The 22,050-nt window shown below is 32.3% G+C and overlaps 1 protein-coding gene across 1 annotated transcript in view; it reads left to right on the top strand.

Moving 5' to 3' along the window:
• LOC114331990 (protein GDAP2 homolog) overlaps positions 1–22,050 on the top strand; it is a 301,926-nt gene that overhangs the window by 135,564 nt on the left and 144,312 nt on the right. The window contains exons 2-5 of the mRNA XM_050644685.1: positions 5,842–6,038; positions 11,056–11,198; positions 18,268–18,400; positions 20,457–20,566. Of these exons, the coding sequence (XP_050500642.1) occupies positions 5,851–6,038; positions 11,056–11,198; positions 18,268–18,400; positions 20,457–20,566 (574 nt within the window). The 5' untranslated portion in view covers positions 5,842–5,850. The remainder of the gene's footprint in view (positions 1–5,841; positions 6,039–11,055; positions 11,199–18,267; positions 18,401–20,456; positions 20,567–22,050) is intronic.

Below are 22,050 nucleotides of genomic sequence, written 5' to 3'. Positions count from 1 at the left end.
GTTACACCTTCATGTTCAAGACTTTGAAATTGTGATATAGTTTTATTAGTTCCTACTAACTGTTTGAGATGTTTCCACATTTGTTTAGAATTACCCCTATTCCTATCAATATTTGACTCATAAAATCTAATTTTAACTTGTTTTAAAATTCTAACACAGTTATTTCTTTCAATTTTATAGTTATTCCAATCTACGCAATCGTTTGTAAACAAAAATCTTTTATAAGCAAGATTTTTATTCTTAACTGCCAATTTACAAGTGTTGTCAAACCATTTATTACCAAAGTTCTTAACTTCCACAGTTTTAACTGGTGACACTCTATCCAAAACATCTACGATATTACTGATGAAAGTATCAGTAACCTCATCGATGTTTACCGAAGAATATGCCCAATCTTTTTCAATCAACATGTTTACCATATTATCATATATTATTTTAGAACGAATTTGTTTTGTTTCAATGACTTCATTTTTAGTTACTTTATTATTGAGCACATGGACAATACAGTGATCAGATATTATGTAATTTTTTTCTACATAAGCAGTTAACGTATAGTCATTACTTATGACAAGATCAATCATAGATTTTGAATCTTTAAAAATTCTTGTATATTCATTTACAAGTTGCTGCATTCCATTATTTTCTATATATTCTTTCAATTTACTTTTACCCTGACAATTTTTATCATAATGTATGTTGAAATCTCCAGCAATGACTATACTACAACTACTATGTGATTCATAATAATCATCCATCCACTTGAAAAATATATCAATGAATTCACTTATACTACCACTTGGCGATCTATAAATACCCACTATTCCATAATATGATCCATTAATTACAACATCCAAAGACAAAACCCACAAACTCTTGTCAATAATAAATGTTTTGATATTATTGACTTTTATGTATTCTTTCGTATAAATTAGAACTCCTCCTGTATGACGACTACTAGAATCACAACGCGCCATTACATATTCAGGGATCTGTAGCTCTGAATCTGAAAAATCGCTAGTGACACAAGTTTCCGTCAAACATAAAATGTGTGGGTCATATACCTGAACATAAAGTTTGATTTCATCGCAATGTTTATAGTAACTTTCAGCATTAATACAAGAAAGAAGAAGATTATCTGTACACTTTTTATTTGTGCGTGTAATATTTGAAGGCGTCTTTGATGGCTAGATATTATACCCTATTCTTTCTTTGGCTTTTAATAACTGTCTTTGATAACTACTACAATTTCTATCAAATACATTATGGTTATAATTAACATGTTTAAGTTTAAGAATTTCATTTGCATATTTACAGTTAACACAAGTAAAATAATCGTTAGTAATTCTGCACTCATCTTTTTTGTGTTGACCTCCACATAATGGACAAACATCCTGTGAAGTACATTTATCTGCAAAATGCCCAAATTTCCAGCACCGAAAACAACGAATAATATTTACGTGTTCAAAAAATCTGTAGCTATTCCATCCTATATGTATTTTTTCCCTTTCATTAATTAGATAATTAAATCTATCTGCTGAAATTTCCACTATTACATTAAGTGCATTACGGTTATTAGTTTTCGATTTATATTTACGTAATATTTTAATGTAAGTTTCTATACCGTCAATCAAATTTTGTTTTTTAAAACTATCAACAAAGCTGTCAATATCTTCAATGTCTTTTTCGTGGACATTTATGATCTTGATCTTAGGTTTAGATATACTTGCAATTTTTATCTCATAATCTGCTCCAAGAACTTTTTCAGCATTAATTTTCAAATTATCCAAAGACTCCTTATTATTACAGTGAATTGCAATCGATCCTTTAGCACAAGATTTAACATTTTCAACCGACACATTTATATCAACTGGACTAAATTTTTGTGCTAATACAGTTTTTGTTGTTAAACAAGTTTGATTTTGATTTTTTGGTTTTATAATAAGTGGTTCGGTTTTTTTCGTTTTTACAACATCGCTCCATTGACGCTGACTGTTTGTTAGTGTACCATTATTTTCAATAAGATCAATTAACTTACAAGTTTTTTCCAATACTTCTTTTGTTTTCTTTTCATTAAGTTGATATTCAGACTCGTTTTTGTTAAGTCTATTTTCAGCTATCGTAAAACAATTGCCACAAAACCACTTTAAATTAACACAATCTTGTTTAATTTTTAGCACTTGATCTTTCACTTTAGCACAATGCAAATTATATGGTTTAATACACAAATCGCAAACGATATACTTAGTATTTACAATAAAATTATCAGCACATTGGACACACGTCTGTATGCCCGGTGCCATCTTTGAATCCCCTATTCTTCATGTTTGTACATCATATGTTTTATACATATTTTAATAAACATGACGATATATTTTAATGTTTGAAAAGTGTAAGACTAAAAAGTAAAAAATAAAAAAATATGAAAGAATAGTACATTGTTTACCGGGTAGGAAAAGCTTAACATTCCTGGACGACTGTGAAGATTGCTAAGTCGAGGCGCAAGCCGAGACTTAGCAACACAGAGTCCAGGAATGTGGCTTTTCCTACGAGGTAAACATACTATTTTTCCGCAAATCGTTTAAAATTCGACAGATATTGATTGATTTAAAAAAAACGCGATAATTTTATTCCCAAATAAATGGTGCTTTGAAATTCCTAATAAAATTACTTGGGTTACTATGGAAACGTATTGAGGTTGAATTGTCAAACACTAACAACTGTACGGAATAGCTATTTGTATAACAAGGGAGGAAAGTGCTACTTTTCCTCCCGAGAATGAAGTTTACTGCCCGACGCGTAGCGGAGGGCAGTAATCATTCAAGGGAGGAAAAGACACTTTACTCCCATGTTATACATATGGTTTTTCCACCTTCCTCAAATAATAAGTCATTTTTTCATTTTTACTTAATTTATTTATGTAACTAACCAACAAAATTTATTAGAACTAAAACTAACAATTAGGTACAATATAACTGTCAACTGTCAAATATAAGTCAAATTATTAATGTAAACAATGTTAAATCAGAATAACAATTTACTGTTTTTTACCATTCTGCAAAATACAGAGTGTTTTTAAATAAACGTTAAAATGTATAGATACTTACGTAATATAAAATAGATATTGTACAGGGCGTCAATAAGTTATATTTCATGAATGAAATACCATGACGTCACTTTTACTTTTCCTCCCTAGGGAGGAAAAATATTTTCCTCCCTAGGGAGGAAAAGTACAACTTTGCTCCCTACAATCAGGTTCGGAAAAGTATACTTTCGGTAGAGGTAGGTGGAAAATATCATTTCCTTACAGTAAGGAAATGACATTTCCTTACAGTAAGGAAGTCCTGACTTTTTCTTCAAGAAATTTTGACAGGAATGTCAAAATTTCCTGGCGATTTGCGGAAAATATTTTTAAGAAACGCTTTTCTTTAGTTACGAGTGCAAAAAGCAAAAAATAAAAAAAATTAAAAAAATCTAACACATTCGTTTAAGAAAAAGCGTGGGGCGAAAACCGTTTATTCGATGAAGACGCGCCACGCTTTTATTTTAAGGATGTGTTAGATTTTTTCAATTTTTTTTTATTTTTTGCTTTTTGGTTGATTTTTTTGTAATATGTTTAATTCGAGGTTTAATTTTAGTCACTCGTAACTAAAGACGAGCCTTTCTTAAAAATATTTTTTTCATATATTTTTATTTCTGAAACTAATTATCTACTTGCATAAAAAAACGGAATTTGTTTGAAAAACAATTTATTTTTTAATTTAGCTTAAATGCCTCGGCAACTATCCATTACAAATTGATACTCATATTAAAACGTATTAAATTATTTTTATCCCTCTGTGCTCAGTGGTAAGATAACCTACCTTTAGATCCAGAGGTTGTGGGTTCGAATCCCAGCTGGGTAGGACTTTTTTTATTAAAAATCAATAAATAAAAGTGACTTCTAACCTTGTGGGATCGGTACTCACCGGAGGAATTGCAGACGTTCGGATACAATTAGCGTGTCTTTGTAAAGACAATTAAGTTGACTTTACTAAGCAACAAGACATTTACTCTACGCGCACTGTCGCACTGCCCTTTACATCTGATTGCGAAATCAACCGTATCATTCCAAAAATGCGATCTTTAAACAGGATGACGCAGGACCTCATATTGCCCGTGAGAGTTCGTAGAATAATTTTATAGACACTGAAGTGGCCACCAAGATCACCTGACTTGTCACCCATCGAATGATGCAGGTGCGGGATAAGGTAGGTCGAAACCTAAATCGATTGCCACGTCCACCAGCGGAAGATTTGTTGCATACCATAAAAAGAACCTGGATGAGCATTCTGCAATATGGTATCATCATTCTCTTTGCCTTATCCCTATGCGGGGTCGGCTTCCCTAATTGCATTTCTCCACACAATTATATCTTGGGCCATATCAATGTTAATCCCCTTTACCAACATGTCCTGCCTTATCGTCTCCCCCAGGTCTTTTTTGGTCTTTCTCTCCTACTCCTTCCAGGAATCTGCACTTCAGCTATTCTTCGTATTGGGTGATTAACGCATTCTGCAATATGGTATAGACCACTTAATTCGATCAACACCACATAGAGTAAATGACTATAGAAAATCAAGACGAAGCTACTCATTATTAATTTTTTGACGAAAATGACGTCGAAAATTTGTTTATAATGTTATCAAATAATAAGAATATTATTATTTATACTTCCATAAATAAATATTTCAAAAATATTTGTCTTTCTAGGTGTTGCATTATTTTTGACCATCAGTATACAGCGGGTCTACTTAAGTTGAAAACATATGGGAAACTTTTTTGTTATTCATTTTACGAAAAAAGGTTATTCTTTATAAAAAGTTCTGCATGCTTTAAAACCTAAGATTAAATCATCAGATATCAAATTTTGTTAATATTATACGGGGTATGCCAAAAAATATGAACTTCATTTAAGAGTAAAGTACCTTTATTTCTCTCAATATCGAAAATTCTTATTATGAAAAGTTGTTTGGAAATAAAAACTAAGCTCAAATATGCAATTACATGCTTCTAATTGGAAAAAGATATTTTCCAAATTTTTCTCAAATTTATTGATACTAACTTCGTTTTTATTTATTACACATACGATAACTCTTTTATTATTACTTTTACGAAAAAAAGGTATTCTTTATAAAAAGCTCTGTATGTCCTAAGACCGAAGACGCAACCATCAGATGTTACATTTTATTAATTTTATACGAGGTATGTCAAAAAATATGAATTTCACTCAAGAGTAAAGTACCTTTATTTTTCACAATATTGAAAACGGTTATTAAAAAAGTTGTTTAGAATTAAAACTATGTTTCAATATGCAATTACCTCTTTCTAATTGAAATATTGTGAAATGTAAAGGTACTATAATCTTGAGCGAATTTCATATTTTTTGACACATCTCGTATAAAATTAATAAAAGTTGATATCTCATGGTTGCGTCTTAGATTTTAGATCATGCAAAGCTTTTTATGAAGAATAACTTTTTTCGTAAAATGAATAATAAACGAGTTATCATATTTGTAATAATTAAAAATGATGTTGGATATCCATAAATTTAAGAATTTTTTTTTTCAATTAGAAGCATGTAATTGCATATTTGATCTTAGTTTTTAATTCCAAACAACTTTTTATCATAAGAATTTTCGATATTGAGAGAAATAGAGGTACTTTACCCTTGACCGAAATTCATATTTTTTGACATACCACATTTCGAACGCTTCTATTATTCTTATGAATATGATATCGGTGACCTTTAATTTATTTTTCTTTTACTGGAAGCGATAAATAACATTTTAATTTTTGTTACAGTTATCCTTGATGCGGTTAAAAATGAACCAGGAACCCTTAGGGGTGGCTCCCGACTACGTACTGCCACAATCGCTCACCAGATGGAGCGAGACGCTGCCTTCCCAACATCTCACAGACTACAGCACTGTCTGCGAAACGAGACACTCTCCTTATCCTTTCCCTTGTGATTCCAATATCAATAATAGGATGATACTATGGTAAGTCTATATTTTGAAATATGCCATTCCAAAGGTAGTGAACAATTTGCAAAAATGAATATGTTGTAGATTGTAGGCTTTGAAAATCTCGATCCAATAATAAATTTTGGTCCATAGCCCTAAGAGGCCCCATAGATAGAGCCCTTCTACATGATCGGTACAGTTTTCCGTTAGTTTTAGTTCACAGGTCAGTTGAAGTGACGTATGACGAGTAAAAAAAGGGAGAAAACAAAATTCATGGTCATTAAAAAACATCCAAAAGATAACGAGGCACTTCATAGTAATAACATCCAGATAGAAAGGGTAGACAAACACAAATATCTAGGAACATTGGTTAGTCAAAACGTAGAACAAATACAAGAGATTAAAGGCGTATATAAATGGCAGGAGCAAAATTTGTGAAAATTAAACATCTAGTATGTAGCAGAGACCTAAGAATAGATCTAACAATAAGGATGTTGCGCTGCTACGTTTTTCCAATTTTGCTCTACGGATCTGAGGCCTGGACATTGAAGCAATGAGAAATTAAGAAATTGGAAGCTTTTGAGCGCTGGTGTTATCGAAGAATGATGCTATTAACATCATGGGTAGACAAGATTAGCAATATTGAAGGAGTTAATAGGGTTAATTAAGAGGGAAGAAATTGTACAGACAATTAAGAGGTGAAAGCTTGAATATTTCGATCATATAATAAGAGGTCCTCGTTATAGTCTGCTGCGTTTGATTATGGAGGATAAAATAAAAGGTAAAAGAGATGTAGGAAGAAGACGAACCTCCTGGTTACTAAATCTAAGGGAATGGTTGAGTCTGAGCTTTAACCAAATATTTAGAGCTGCTGTAAGTAAAATAAGAATTGCCATGTTGATATTCAACCTTCGATAGAAGATGGAATCTTAAGAAAGAGAATAGAACTGAAACTGAGACTTGATTCCATGGGCAAATCTTCACTTGTTCTTAGTTTGCCATTAGTTTGGGTAAAACATGAGCGCTGAGTGAGTATGTTGATACACTTATCTTATATAATAAGGATCATTAGAAAGTAAAGGATTCAGAATACTAGTTCGGCTAAAAACATCTCTTGGTTCATGTTTCAGAACACTTAAATTAGAACTGGTCTGAATTGTGTAAAAACAACTGTACGATAACTTGTGCACATGTGACAGTATGAATATACTTTCAGAGGGTGTGGACTGTATATGAGGATTTACTGGTTCATTTTTAAGTATAAAGGATGAGGTGTAAGGTTTTACACAGACAATATTAACATGTGTATAAAGTCTTACCAAACTAACACAAACCTTGTCCGGGACACTTAAGCCGGTCACATACGAGATGACTGTTTTCGTACCACGTGCCTCACGTTTTAACTGTTGAGAAATCGTGTATGGCGTCACTCCCGAATTACTGTTTATGATTACTGTTCGTGCACGTAACGTACGTGTTGCTATTTCGTTTCAGCCCAAAAGAAAGGCTGAGAAGGTCGAGAGGAGGTTGCACCCTCACGTGTCTCACCCTACGGTGGGTATAGTAGAAGAGCCTTACTTCTTGGCCGTAGAACGGCTGATGAGATAGAGAAAGATTTCTTCTGTGCCGAATCCAAAATTATTTGTCTGTAAGGGATGAGGAGAGACGGTAAAAATAGGAGATATGGAATGGTACTATTGAACAGAGCTGGCTTGAGACTTATTTAAGGGTTGTAATAAGAGATTTAATGCAGTAAAAAATATAAAAATACATCTAAAATGAACTGAAACTGAATTTGACCGAACAATAGACCTGTCCTTATTTAAGGCCTTTAATATAGATTACAGTTACACTCTAGAATGCCAATGTTTCTGGTGAAGTTAAACAGCTTTTTCCTTATCTCAGGCGATATCAGCTGTTTAAAAAAATGTAGATCTTTAAGCGTAACAACTAGGCAGTTATGTCTATAGCCTGAAAGTTAGTCAACGCGCTTCCAAAGGATTTTAGTTTCCATTTTTTCTCATTTCCGTTTACTGTCGAATGTGAACCTTTAAGTTTTTTTCCACCTATCTCTATCCAAAGTATACATTTCCTGGCCTCATTGTAGAGAGAAAAGTCGTACTTTTCCTCCCTAGGGAGACACAGTACTTTTACTCCCTAGGGAGTAAAAGTAAAAGTGACGTCATGGTATTTCATTGATGTAATAACTTATTGACGTCCGATACAATACCTATTTTCTATTATACGTAAATATGTATACATTTTTACGTTTATGTAAGTATAGAACACCCTGTATTTTGCAGAATGGTAAAAAACAGTAAATTGTTATTTTGATTTAGCAATGTTTACATTAATAATTTGACTTATATTTGACAGTTGACAGTTATACTGTACCTACTTGTTAGTTTTAGTTCTTTAATAAATTTTGTTAGTTACATAAATAAATTATTTAAAAATAAAAAAATGACATGTAATTTGAGGGAGGTGGAAAAACCATATGTATAACATGGGAGTAAAGTGCCTTTTCCTCCCTTGAACTTCATTCTCGGGAGGAAAAGTAGCACTTTATATGCAATAAATTGTTGTCTTAACTTTTTTTGTTAGTAGTCAATTTTACTATTCTATCATTATATTGTACCTACTATTATACTATAACAATGATACAGAAGTAATAAAAAATTTTATAGCCTATAAAATGATATCAATGGATAATTTTGTAGGCAGATTTAACAATTGGAATTTTTATGAATATGAAATATGTAATTAATAGTGGAAGAAGAACACGTGTATTGTTAGATTGTTCTTTCTACAACAAAGGAAGTATTAGTATGATAAATTAGAAAATACGCAGATAAAACGAAAGGGATCGAAGTTTACAATGCCCTGGATTGATACACTATCGAAAACAAGAAATAATCCAAAAATAAAAGAAAAAAATAACATATGTACACTTGAGAGCAAAAAAATCCACTTTGCTTACCAAGTTCATGTTGTGTTCTTTGAACTAAAACAACTAGTGCAAAAAACATTGTTTATTATACAGATTCCAAAAAATGATTGTTTTATGGAAATTGTCAACGTATTGTAAAATTTGTCTTCTTCTGTAAGGCATGGGGAATGCAGCAAACATTGTAACAGGCATGTTCTACGCAATTTAGACCTGTATGAATTTGCCGGTGGTCGTCTCAGTCGCTTTTCAAACGTTGACCTGTGTGTACATTTAGAAGTGCAGTAAATGAATATTTTACAAAATGGATACTTCACCAGTGAAGGCGGTCCAGGTAATTGCATAATTACGAGAGGGATATAGTCAGAGGACTGTCGTCCGTCGCATCATTATGACCCAGTCTGTAGTATCAAGGGCTTACTGTCGATACCAGGAGACCGGTAGCTACAGTCAACGACCATATTCGGGTCGGCGACGTGTAAAGACAGAGAAGGATGATCGATTTATTGTCCTGAGTGCCTTGCGGAATCGGTACGTAACAGAAGTTGAGCTTCAATAATTATTGAGGAATGTTCAAGGTGTCACCGTCACTCAGTGGATAGTTAGGAGAAGGTTTAAGGTTGCCACTTTGACTGCCAGACGAGCTAACACACAAGAGCCAATTTGAACGCACGTCGGAAACAAGCTCGACTTCAGTTTGCCAGGGAACACGTCAATTGGGACCTTGGCCAATGATGCAGTTTTGTTCTCTGATGAGAGTCGAATGCGCTTGTAGAGCAATAACAGAAGACGACACGTCTATCGGAGGCCCAGAGAACGATTTGGCCAGTGCTGCAGAGTCGAAACAGTGAGCTATGGAGGTGGTTCGTGTATATTTTGGGGTACGTTATAGAAGGAAAAATATCGAAGAAGAAAATAATTCTATTTGTATCCGGTGGTGGTCGCGGAGGGGGTTTGACACCGGATCGTTACATTACGGATATTCTCCAAGACAATGATAGTCCCTACATCGGCTACATGGGCGACCACTTCATGCTAAAGCATGATAACGCTCGACGGCACACACCGCGCATTACGAAAGAATACCTGGCCAACACCAATCTAACAACAATGGACCGACCTTCATGAAGTCCGGGTAAGAATTCCATCGAGCACGTATAGGATAAGCTCAAACCCAGTAGAACCACTCTCCGAAAAATTGGAAGTAAAATCTGTAGTCGCGCATGGCGACCGCGCAATGTTGGCAGTCGCTTTTGCCCCAGTCTCGCATAGAAACGTACGAATTTTAACAGGGAAAACCCGCATCCACCTCTGGTGAATTACTAATTGCGTACTGCCGGTATTACTTCTTGAGATCAAAGTGCCGACATGGAAGAGGTTTTACTGGTGCTCAAACGCAGAGTTTGGGTCCGTAATCCAACACCAGTGACAGTGGCGGAGCTAAAAATTGCATTAGATGAAGAAGATTGGGAAGCGATTCTTCAGAAATTAGTAAGAAACCTAATAAGGTCATATGAAAAGTGCATTAAAACGCAGAGGAGGAAATACTCAGTATTAATTTTGACTTATTCAGATTTTTTATGTTAATTTACTTTTATATTCATTAAATAATAACTTTAATTCATACCATGTTTTCTCACATAAAATCTGTTATCTTTCTTATGTTCTTTAGTTACTAATTTTATAAATATTTGTGTCTTTTCAATAAAAATTACTTCTGTTTACAATATTTTACTTGTAAATTTACATTGTGTGCGAATAGACACTTGCCAAACAGCGTTAACAAAAACTATTTTACTTTTAAGTCGATTTTTTGCTCTCATCTCAAGGTACTTCAAGCTTTAATAAATATTTCACATTAGAGTTTAGGAAGCATTATAATATCTCAAATAAATGAATGAAACAAAAAACAAATGCAAACTAAAAATAATAGTTTAAATCAAAAATCGGATAGAAAATTATAAATTAAAATATAGTCCAAACATTTTAATCTAAGGCTACTACTAAAAATCGTTAAATCTTGGCAGAATGATGGACATAAATAGGTCATTAGCATAAATCATATTGTATTTTTTCTTTTTAATCAATCGATTTTTTTTTCTAAAGGTCTGGTGATATTTCTTCTTTACAAGTAGATGCCATAGTCAATTCAACAAACGAAACCATGACAGAAAGTAATCCAGTTAGTGATAGAATCTATCAGAGGGCTGGATCTGGACTAAAAGAAGAAATCACTTTAGATATTAGAGGTAAGTATATACAGGGTGTCCCGAAAACATTGGTCATAAATTATACCACAGATTCTGGGGTCAAAAATATGTTGATTAAACCTCACTTGCCTATATAAAATAGTGCACACAAAAAAAGTTACAGCCCTTTGAAGTTACAAAATGAAAATCGATTTTTTTTTCATATATCCAAAACTCTTAGAGATTTTTTATTGAAAATGGACATGTGGCATTTTTATGGCAGCAACATCTTAAAAAAAATTAAAGTGAAATTTGTGCACCCCGTAAAAATTTTATGGGGGTTTTGTTCTTATTATTGTGGCACCATTAGCTAAACACAATGTTTTTAAAACTTTTTTGCTTCTTAGTACGTTTTCGATAAGCCAGTGTTTATCGACATATTTTGAATATTTGTCGAATCCACCACATATTTGTATATGGTTGAGTACGATAATAGACCTGTTAATAATCTGAAAATTTATTTATAATTTACATTTTTAGGTATATTTTGAAAAAGAAGCCACATCTCGGTAAAAGGTGCCTTGTCAAAAAAAGACTAAGAGGCAAAAAAGTTTTAAAAACACTGTGTTTAACTAATGGTACCACAATAATAGTTTAATTGGAACGTACATAAACATTTGGGGGGTTTAAAGAAACAAAACCCCCACAAAATTGTTATGTAAATATATTTAAAAAGAAGCCGCATCTCGATAAAAACTGGCTTATCGAAAAAATACTAGGAGGCAAAAAAGTTTTAAAAACGTTGTGTTTAACTAATAGTACTACAATGTTGTTCTGAAGCTATTTCCTTGTGGCATTTTTATGATTAATTATTTATATGGGAAATAAGCCACAATTAAAGTGAAAAAAATAATTTTATTAACGTTTCGACGCCCAAATCGGGTGCCGTTGTCAAAATACAAAATACTACTAATGGAAACAAAAATGTTGTTGCTTAGTAAAAAAAAAAAATTCTTCTAATAATTTATTTAATTTGACTCATTTATATCGGCAATTCAGATACATATGATACATTTTAAAGTAGAAGACTTTAAAATGATATTGCCAATATTTATGAGTTGCGTTCCTGGGACGACTTTACTGAAAGATAGTTCATTCGATTACATGAAATCAATAATGAATTAATAATGTATTAATAATATTAATAAAAGTACTACAATAATGAATTAATTGGAACGTATACAAAAGTATGGGGGGGTTTAAGAGAACAAAACCCCCATAAAAATTTTATGGGTTGGACAAGTGTGTGTGTGTGTGTTCACAAAGAGGGGATGGCATTAGATAAACTTTTTGCCACAGATATTTGAAAGTTGAAGATTGAAGATGTCATATTAAATTTTTATTTTAGAATCTTTAAGAAATTGTATGATAATATCATTAATAGTTTTGGTATTGAAGCTTAGTAGATGTGAAATATTCAGCGGTAAACTTACATTCCGCTCCTGAAGTCTAGCAATTAGTGCTTTCGTATGGTTTTTATTAAGTTCACAATTAAAGATTATATTATTTAAATCTGCAGTAGAGTAGTTATCACATGAACAGAGAGAGTTGATACGCATTCCTATTTTAGCTAAATGTGCAGGAAAATTGCCATGGTTTAATCTTAAGCGACTTAGGACTTAGGACTTAAGGGATGTGGAATGAAATCGAGTAACGTGATAATCAAATATATGTGGGATATTTTGCGGAAGTTGTGGGTGTATGTAAGTGTATGGAAGGGTTGGACAAACTTCACTATAATTTTGTTTTAAGATTTTCCTGCCATAAGAATGATACATGTCCATTTTCAATAAAAAATCTCTAATAGTTTTCGCTATATTGAAAAAAATCGATTTTCATTTTGTAACTTCAAAGGGCTGTAACTTTTTTTATGAGCACATTTGTACAAAGGTAAGTTAGGTTCAATCGAACTATTTTTGACCCCAGAATATGTGGTATAATTTATGACCAATCTTTTCGGGACACCCTGTATGTAGCTTTTTACAGCCCTTTTAGGCCCAGAGCTTTGTTGTTCTTTTCCATAGCTTTCTGTTATTTGTCAACTTCTTCCAGTCTGTTATTCCCTTTTCCTTTAGGTCTTCTACTACTGCCTCTCTCCATCGCTTTCGTGGTCTTCCGCTCTTTCTTTTATAATCTGGTACTCTCCATGCTATTTTTTTGACAACTCTGTCATTGTTCATTCTTTCTATGTGGCCCAGTCACTGTAACCTTCTTGATTTTATAATGCTATCTATTTGTGGTTCTTTGTAAATATTATAAACTTCCTCATTTGTCCTTATTTACCCTTCCTCTGTTCTGTTCCCTCCTAATATTCTTCTATTTTCCTTTCCCATCTTCTTACTGTTTCTTTTGTTGTTTGGTTGAGTATTCATGTCTCACATCCATATGTCGCTATTGGTCTTATTATAGTCTTGTAAATCCTGAATTTCGTATTCCATGACAGCTGTTTTGATCTTAGTAAATAATTTATGGCTTCCGCAGATCGATTGGCTTTACTTAATCTGGCATCAATTTCTTTCATTTCTTCACACTTGTTTGTTATCCTTGCCCTTGCTCCTAGATTTACAAATTCGTCTATTTCCTCAAACTTAAACTCTCCTAATTGTGTACTTACATTGAATTTTGTCCCATCTTGCCTTTCTCTTCCTACTTTCATAACCTTTTCTTTTGATTTATTTGTAGACCCAGCTAACACTTCATTTACTAATCTTTCTGATATCTCTTTCAGTATCTTTTCACTGGTCGCTACAATTGCCACATCATCTGCATATCCCACTAATTGATGACTTAATGTTGTTCTGAAGCTATTTCCTTGTGGCATTTTTATAATTAAGTATTTTCTATGGGAAATAAGCCACAATTTTACTAAAAAATGAATTTATTAACGTTTCGAAGCCCAAATCGGGTTTCGTTGTCAAAATACAAAATACTATTAAAATAAATAAAAATGTTGTTGCTAAGTAAAAAAATTCTTCTAATAATTTATTTAATCTGACTCATTTATATTGGCAATTCAGACGTATATTATACATTTTAAAGTAGAAGACTTTAAAATGATATCACCAATATTTATGAGTTGCGTTCCTGGGACGACTTTACTAAAAGATAGTTCATTCGATTACATGAAATCATCCCAACTCAAGAATATCCGTCGCAAAAATCATAGCATGTGATCTGTCTTTAAAAAGACAACCAAATGCAACGATGACAGTAAAATTCTCGCGTTAGAGATTCCCTAGTAAATCACGAGGGAAAACCAGGAAAAAACCTCGTGATACTATCCCGACATCGTAAGTATTTGGTCTTACATTTAATTTACCTTCAAAAAACTAATACCAAATTCTGACTTTAATATGTTTAAATTATAAATATTATTAATAATACATAGATATACAATAAGTAATACTAAAATATAAAATTTGTACTAACTCGATATGTTATTGACTTACTAATCTTGGTATTTTCTTTCTATTTACTTCCTCTTTCAGTATGGGTAACAACATCCTACTGAATTCTACCGAGGAATTTGCGACACAATTGGTTTCATTTAGCATAATTAGAGCCGCTTCTTTGATTTTTTTTTTACTATCTGATTCTTTCAAGACTATACTTGAATCTCTCCACTGAACTCTATGTTCATTATCCCATGCGTGTTGACATATTTGAGATCTATCAAATTCTCTATTTTTAATATAAGACTGATGTTCACTTATTCTAACGTTTAATGGTCTTGATGTTTCACCTAAATAAAATTGTTCGCATTCACAAGGTATTTTATAAATGCAATTCTTTGTTCTTTCTTGTTCATTGTTAGGTTTAGTTTTAGATAGAATAGATCTCAATGTGTTTGTTGTTTTGAATGTTGTTGAAATGTTGAATTTATTTCCTATTGTTTTAAGTTTCTCGGATAGTCCTTTTATATATGGTATTGTTATTTTCCTTGTATTATTTCTTGTGAATATTGTAGGATCCCGTTCTAAGTTGTTCTGTTCCATTCGATCCAATCTTGCCAATTCCTTATTTATAAACGATAAAGGAGAATCATTTTTTAATAAAAAAGATGTTAACAATTGTTTTTCTTCTAAAAATGAATTTTCGTTAGAACAAGTAATTTTGGCTCTATCATATAAGGATTTAATGATTCCCTTTTTAACGTTGATGTTGTGATTTGATTTGTAATTGAGATATCTGTTGGTGTGTGTTGGTTTTCTATACACTTGAGTCTCATATCCAGTATCCTTCTTTGAGACTAAAACATCGAGGAAAGGCAAAGTGTTATTTATCTTTATTGTTATTTATGTTATTTATCAAAGAACCCAGGAACGCAACTCATAAATATTGGCGATATCATTTTAAAGTCTTCTACTTTAAAATGTATAATATACGTCTGAATTGCCAATATAAATGAGCCAGATTAAATAAATTATTAGAAGAATTTTTTTACTTAGCAACAACAATTTTGTTTATTTTAATAGTATTTTGTATTTTGTCAACGAAACACGATTTGGGCTTCGAAACGTTAATAAATTCATTTTTTAGTAAAATTGTGGCTTATTTCCCATAGAAAATACTTAATTAATTGATGACTCTTGTACAATATGTGTCAATTTCTATTTAAGTTGCTATTTCTAATCAGTTTTTCTAGTATCATGTTAAATATTAGCGTTGATAGTGGGTCTCCTTGCCTAAGTTCTGATCTGACTGCAAAATCTTCTGAGGTTCTCTCTTTTACTCTTACGTTGCAGGTCGTATGCTTCAATGTCATCGTAACTAGTTTCATTTCTTTAGCTTCGTAGGTATTTTAAATTCTTCCATAATTTCCGCAATTTTTCTCTCTTGACAGAGTGGTAAAAAACACACAGGCCAAGTACTGAACTTAACAGAGTTTATAGAGGAGGGATTTGAACAGAAAGAGATAGTGGGTGTAGCCTTGATAGCCCTCACAGCGGCATACAGTCAAATAAACCACAGAACCTTGCTAACTAAGATCTGTAACACTGCTTGACTATGGCCTGGTAAAGATCATTAAGTCACTGTTGTGTAATAGACATTTCTATGTTGATGTTGTCGTTGTGCCAAATGAAAATAAGAGCAAATGGAGAACTCAAAAAATGGCCTACCTCAAGGAAGCGTTTTGGCGCCACGTGTTTTGACGTATTTCTAGCCCGATACTGGGCAGAAAAATTGTAGTCGGATCCAGACTCAAACAAGTAAAGTAAGCGGAATTCCAGCTTTTAATTTTAAGTTGTTAATCTAAGCCTAAGCATCCGATCCTTCTTAAAGTGCCTATCCGTTCCGGATGTTTGCGATCATCATGGCTATCCTGACTTTGTTTACCGCAGCGCGGAACATTTCACTGGTAGTCGTGTTATACCACTTTCGTAAATTTTGAAGTCAGGAAATACGTCTTCTTCCCGGTCATCTCTTACCATTTACCTTCCAAGCATCTGATACAATGATACATGATTAAGGTGATAACACACTTATGATAACATAAGCGTTTGCTATCGGAACGAGGACTTTCCTGACGCTCATCGGTTCATCTTGAATGTTATGAAATTTTGAAACGAACTTATAATATAATTATACTTTTATAAAAAAAAGAACTTTTTTATAATAAAACGTTTTTATTATTTATAGGAGAGAATATAAAATTATTTGAAGATATAAAATGCTTAAAATTCCAATAATTACACTATAATAAAAAAGTACTTTTTATAATAACACGGTTTTGTTATATACAGGACACAACAAGTTTCGAAAGAATAAAATATGAATTTTTAGTAGGTGTATTAACTGTTAAAATTATAATTCCAAAAATTACACTAGTATAAAAAAGTACTTTTTATAATACCTCGGTTGTTTAAAATGGTATATTTAATATTTATATATAATAATTAACTTATAAAATATGAATTTTAAGTATATCAACTTTTAATTATTTGTTAAAAAAATTAAAAAAAGATACGCAACAGCCTTTTTCGAACTAGGTAACTCTCGATCTGCAATCTAATGCCACTGACCCACCATCAATTTAGCATTAGTCACATTTTTAAAATAGTTTGAAATAAAAAAAAATCGATTTATCCATACAGGGTGATTGATTGGTGGGGTAAAGCTCCGTAGAACCGTTATAGTAATAGATAGCAATACAAGTTAATAACAAAAATTATAGCCAACTTTGATTACAGATTGTTATTCAGTAATTGTAAATTGTCAGTTTTAGACAATTCAGTCATGGCTTACCTAAAATTTGGATAGATTTAGACCCGTAATTAATAATTTGCTCTGAAAAATGAAAATATCTCGAAAACTAATAAATTTAGACATTAGGGAATGTCATATAAAAATTAAAGTACGGTAATGGTACTTTTCGATAGTGATATAAAATACATGGACCTGATTGTAAATATTGTACTTGCGTTTTGACCCACCCTGTATTCAATATAAAGAAAATTAGCAATATCGATCATTTATGAAAATTTTAACAATAAATTAAAAAATATGGCATCAATAAACCATTGCCGTTGTGCTTATTTTTATTTATACAGGGAGTTAAACTCGTTACCATTTTCATATAAAATTGGTTATAACTTTGTAAATACCCTGTACAACATACTAAATCTTTATATTTTTGTAATGGAGAAGTTAAGAAGATTTCGAATATAAAATACAGGGAGTTCCATTTAAAAAAACATAAGTTTGATCTGCCACTATGTTATCGAGCACTCTGTAACATTCTAACTAATTTTGTAATATGAAGTTCAAAGTTAGCTACAATTTTTGTTATGAACTTTTATTGCTATCTACTACTATAACGGATTTACAGAGCTTTACCCCTCTAATCAATCACACTGTATAATAGCAGTTAAATATTGCATTGTTAGCTAGTTCTAAGGTATTCTGAAAATTTCAGGTACCTAGGTAGCCTAGAACTATTTTTAAAATGGATTACAAAATGTTGCGGAGGCAGTGACATCAACCAAGCCAAGTATATAAAAACGCTTTAAAAAATAGAAAGATTTTTTATTAATGTTTTCTTTTTGGTGATTTTTTTATTGCGTTTTAGAATGTGGGACCGGTGAGGTCCGCGTATCCCAAGGCCATGCACTGCCAGCTCGATATATTATTCACACCGTAGGACCCAAGTACAATATTAAATACAAATCCGCATCGGAAAACACACTACACACTTGTTACAGGTAAGTTAAGTTATTTGTTATCTTAACTTACTTATTTATCTTTTAATTATGTGGTTTCAAGGCAAAATACCAAAAATGAACAAAAGTAAACATTCCAAACAAAGATGAGTCATTGACTGTAAATATTTATGAACTAAATTAAAATGTATCTGGTGGATTGCGACATTAGTTGCAGCTACTCAGAAAGCAGAGTTTCGACATATTTATTGTGGTTTTTCCTATTATCCTAACAATAAAAGAATGATAGTTTCAGTTTTCCGAAAATAATGATATTATATTTCTAAGACAGTGATTGATAAAAGTTTTTAAATGATTGCAAGAGTACACTCTCTATACATATCCATTTCGGTCAATTCCCTGACGTTTTTAATCCATAGGCAACCTGGTTGTTTTAAAAACGGATCTTAGGCCTCTATAAAATTGTCCTGGATACCTTGTTTTCCACTTCTTGATTTGAAGCCACTATATAGGTCTTGAAACCAGGTTTTGAAACTACTTTCGCAGGTTTTTAAAATATTCTTCATCGTGCTCCTCTCTTTCCGAATATCTTGCTTTAAAAATGATTTGCAACAAGCCATATATCTATTCATTCCAAGATATATTCTAGTTTGAGCTCTATTCTACGTAGGACCTCAATATTATAGCCCGATCAGGGAACACAAAATTTTACGAAAACCTCCAAAAAAATAAAGGAAGGATGAAAATTTGGGAATAGGTAGTTGAAATTGTCTATTATTATATAAGGAAAAGTTTACAATTCTACCTCCCCTCCATTTTATAAAAATTGGAAAATACGGGGTGAAAAATATTTTCTCGGGAGTGAAAAAATATACGTTCAAAATAAGTCCGAAATTGTATCAAATGACTAATTCTAAGTAACTTAAGTAATTTAGACTTTTTCACTAAGTTAATATTTTTCGAATTATTTGCGAGTGACTATGTTCATTTTTAACAAAAAAAAACATGTTTTTGGACGGTTTTTTGCAGTTAAGTCAAGAAGTAAGTATTTTAGCAAAAAAAATATTCTTAGCAAAAATATAGCTTATAAAAAACTGAAAAAAATGGTGTATGCATGCATGAGGTCTATAGACTAAGTAGAAGCAGAGTTGTATCTAATGAAAAGTAGGTTCTTCTTCGTCAAATTCCAAATCGAATATTTCAATTTGAAATAACCCAAAAACAGAGCTCTTTTCGGGGAAAATTCATTACACCTTTTTTGAAGTGTTTAAAAAAGGTTTATTTTTGTTTTTTAAAAAAACTTCTAACATGATTAGTATAAATGAGTTTTACTCTAGGTGTAATGACCTTTATTAATTTTTACCTCTGGGGCTACTTCAAATTTTTAATAATCCAAATCCATGGAGTCCAATTAATTGAGTATTATTATTATTATTATTACTAAATAAGTAAGAGCAGAGCTCCTATTATGCCCAAAAACAAAGAAACATTTCATTATAAAATTAATAACAAATTCTCAAGTTAGGATCAAGATGGATAACAAAATTATGGAAACAGTAGATAATGCAGTCCTAAAAATAATAATGTCCTATTATAAATCAAATAAAGAACAATGAAGTCTATTTTTTAATATGTTTACACTAGGTGCCGATATGGTATCTTGGTCCAAGTTATTCCAGATATTAAATATTCTGTTCGGCAAAAAGTTCACCCTGGATCTTGCTGTTGTCTGTTCCCTCTTTAATTTGTAACGATGGCCTCTTAGTCTTTCGTCTTGATTTAGAATTTAGAGTAAACATGGTATTCATGTTTCCAATATTGTATTTTAAAATACGGAAAGACATAATTAGGTCACCGCGAAGACGTCGATGCTCGAATGTTGTCAGAGTATGTAACTACGAACGTAAAATGATTATGAAAGTAAAGATGAATCAGATTTGATTACAGTGCAGACCTCTACTATGTGCTTATACGTATTTCTTCTTTAACTTAGCCTCATAGGAGCACCTGTGTAGAGGCACTAAACTGAAACCTGCCTGAATCCTGCCTCTTTTGACTAATTAAAATTATTATTTTAACAAGTAATTAAATTTTTTAGGAATGTTCTTCAGAAGGCCAAAGAAATGGGTCTTCGTTCATTAGCGATTCCTGTGATAAATTCTGTCAAAAGAAACTATCCGCCGGATGAAGGAGCTCATATTGCACTACGTAAGTAATTTGAAATTAACATAAGGTTCTTGAGCCCCTAACTGGAGCATAGAGCCATCGAGTTCTGTTTTGCGCTGAGATCTTCACCTCATTCCAAGACTTTACTTGACCTCTTATCTCGTCCATGATTAATCTTCTCCAGTTTTGTGCTGGGCGACCCCTTTTTCTTTTTCCTTGGGGATTTCCCCAAGGATTTCTTCTTGGGGATTTTCAAAATAGTACTTTGTTTCTTGTATTTTTTCTCATGGATTAATTTTAAGATTACCTTGTACAATGTAGGATACGAATCAATAATTTAATTGTATAATAAATGGTTTTTATTATTGTATACCATTTGCAGATATGTGCATGAGACGAGTTTGAAACGTGGTATTTTCTTTATCAATTATTAACTGTACTCGAGGATAATTGAGCACAGTAACATAAAAAACCGCAAATCATTTATATCATTATCTCTTTCTTAGATCAATATATAATAATAACTAACAAGAATTTAAAATCCTACTTACTTACTTTGATCGAGTACAACATCACAAATTAAAATGTGCCAGACAGGGTTGTATACTGGCCCCACTGTCATTCAATTTATATCCAGATAGAATATTTAAGGAAGCGCTGCATAATTTGGAATGGGGTGTGAAAGTTAATGGAATTCTGATAAATACAATCAGTTATGTAGACGATACAGTTATTTTAAGTGATGATATGAATGGATTACAACACCTTTTAAATGCCATTGACACAATGGGAAGAGAGTTTGGCCTAAACATTAACTGCTCAAAAACAAAATACATGGTATTTAGCCGTTTGGTCCATCAATATTTACGGTTGTATGTTGATGGTCATATAATTCAAAGAGTACCCAGTTTTAAATATCTTGGTTGCCATGTTACTGAACAACTAGATACAGATAAAGAGATAAAATGTAGAATCGAGATCCGCACGACATTTTTTAAAATGAGGTCATTATTCTGTAATGATAACTTCTTACAACTTCAACTTCGAAAATGCATGATTAAATGTTACATTTGGTCAGTCCTCTTGTATGCTGTCGAAGCATGGACCTTAAAAATATCCACCATTAATCGTTTAGAGGCCTTTGAAATGTGGCTGCACAGACGTACACTGAAAATACCATGGACGGCTATGTTGACAAATGTGGCAGTCTTTAATAGAGCAAATGCTGCCCGCGAGCTGCTTGATAACATCAAATATAGAAAGATGGCCTATTTTGGACACGTAGTAAGGGGAGATCGGTATAATATTCTTCAACTTATTATGATGGGTAAAATCGAAGGACGCAGAGGAATTGGTAGAAAGCAGACCTCTTGGTTGAAGAATATCCGGGAGTGGACAGGAATAAAGAAAGCAGAACAACTATTTAGAATAGCTCGAGACAGAGACAGTTTCGCCATGTTAATCGCCAACGTCAAGGGCACTTGATAGGGCACGTTAAGAAGAAAACTTACTTACTTAAGCCGTCC

The sequence above is a fragment of the Diabrotica virgifera genome, chromosome 2 (assembly GCF_917563875.1).
Source record: "Diabrotica virgifera virgifera chromosome 2, PGI_DIABVI_V3a".
NCBI classification, from domain to species: domain Eukaryota; kingdom Metazoa; phylum Arthropoda; class Insecta; order Coleoptera; family Chrysomelidae; genus Diabrotica; species Diabrotica virgifera.
The sequence above is the reverse complement of the archived record's forward strand: the minus strand, read 5'-3'. Positions and strand labels throughout refer to the sequence as shown.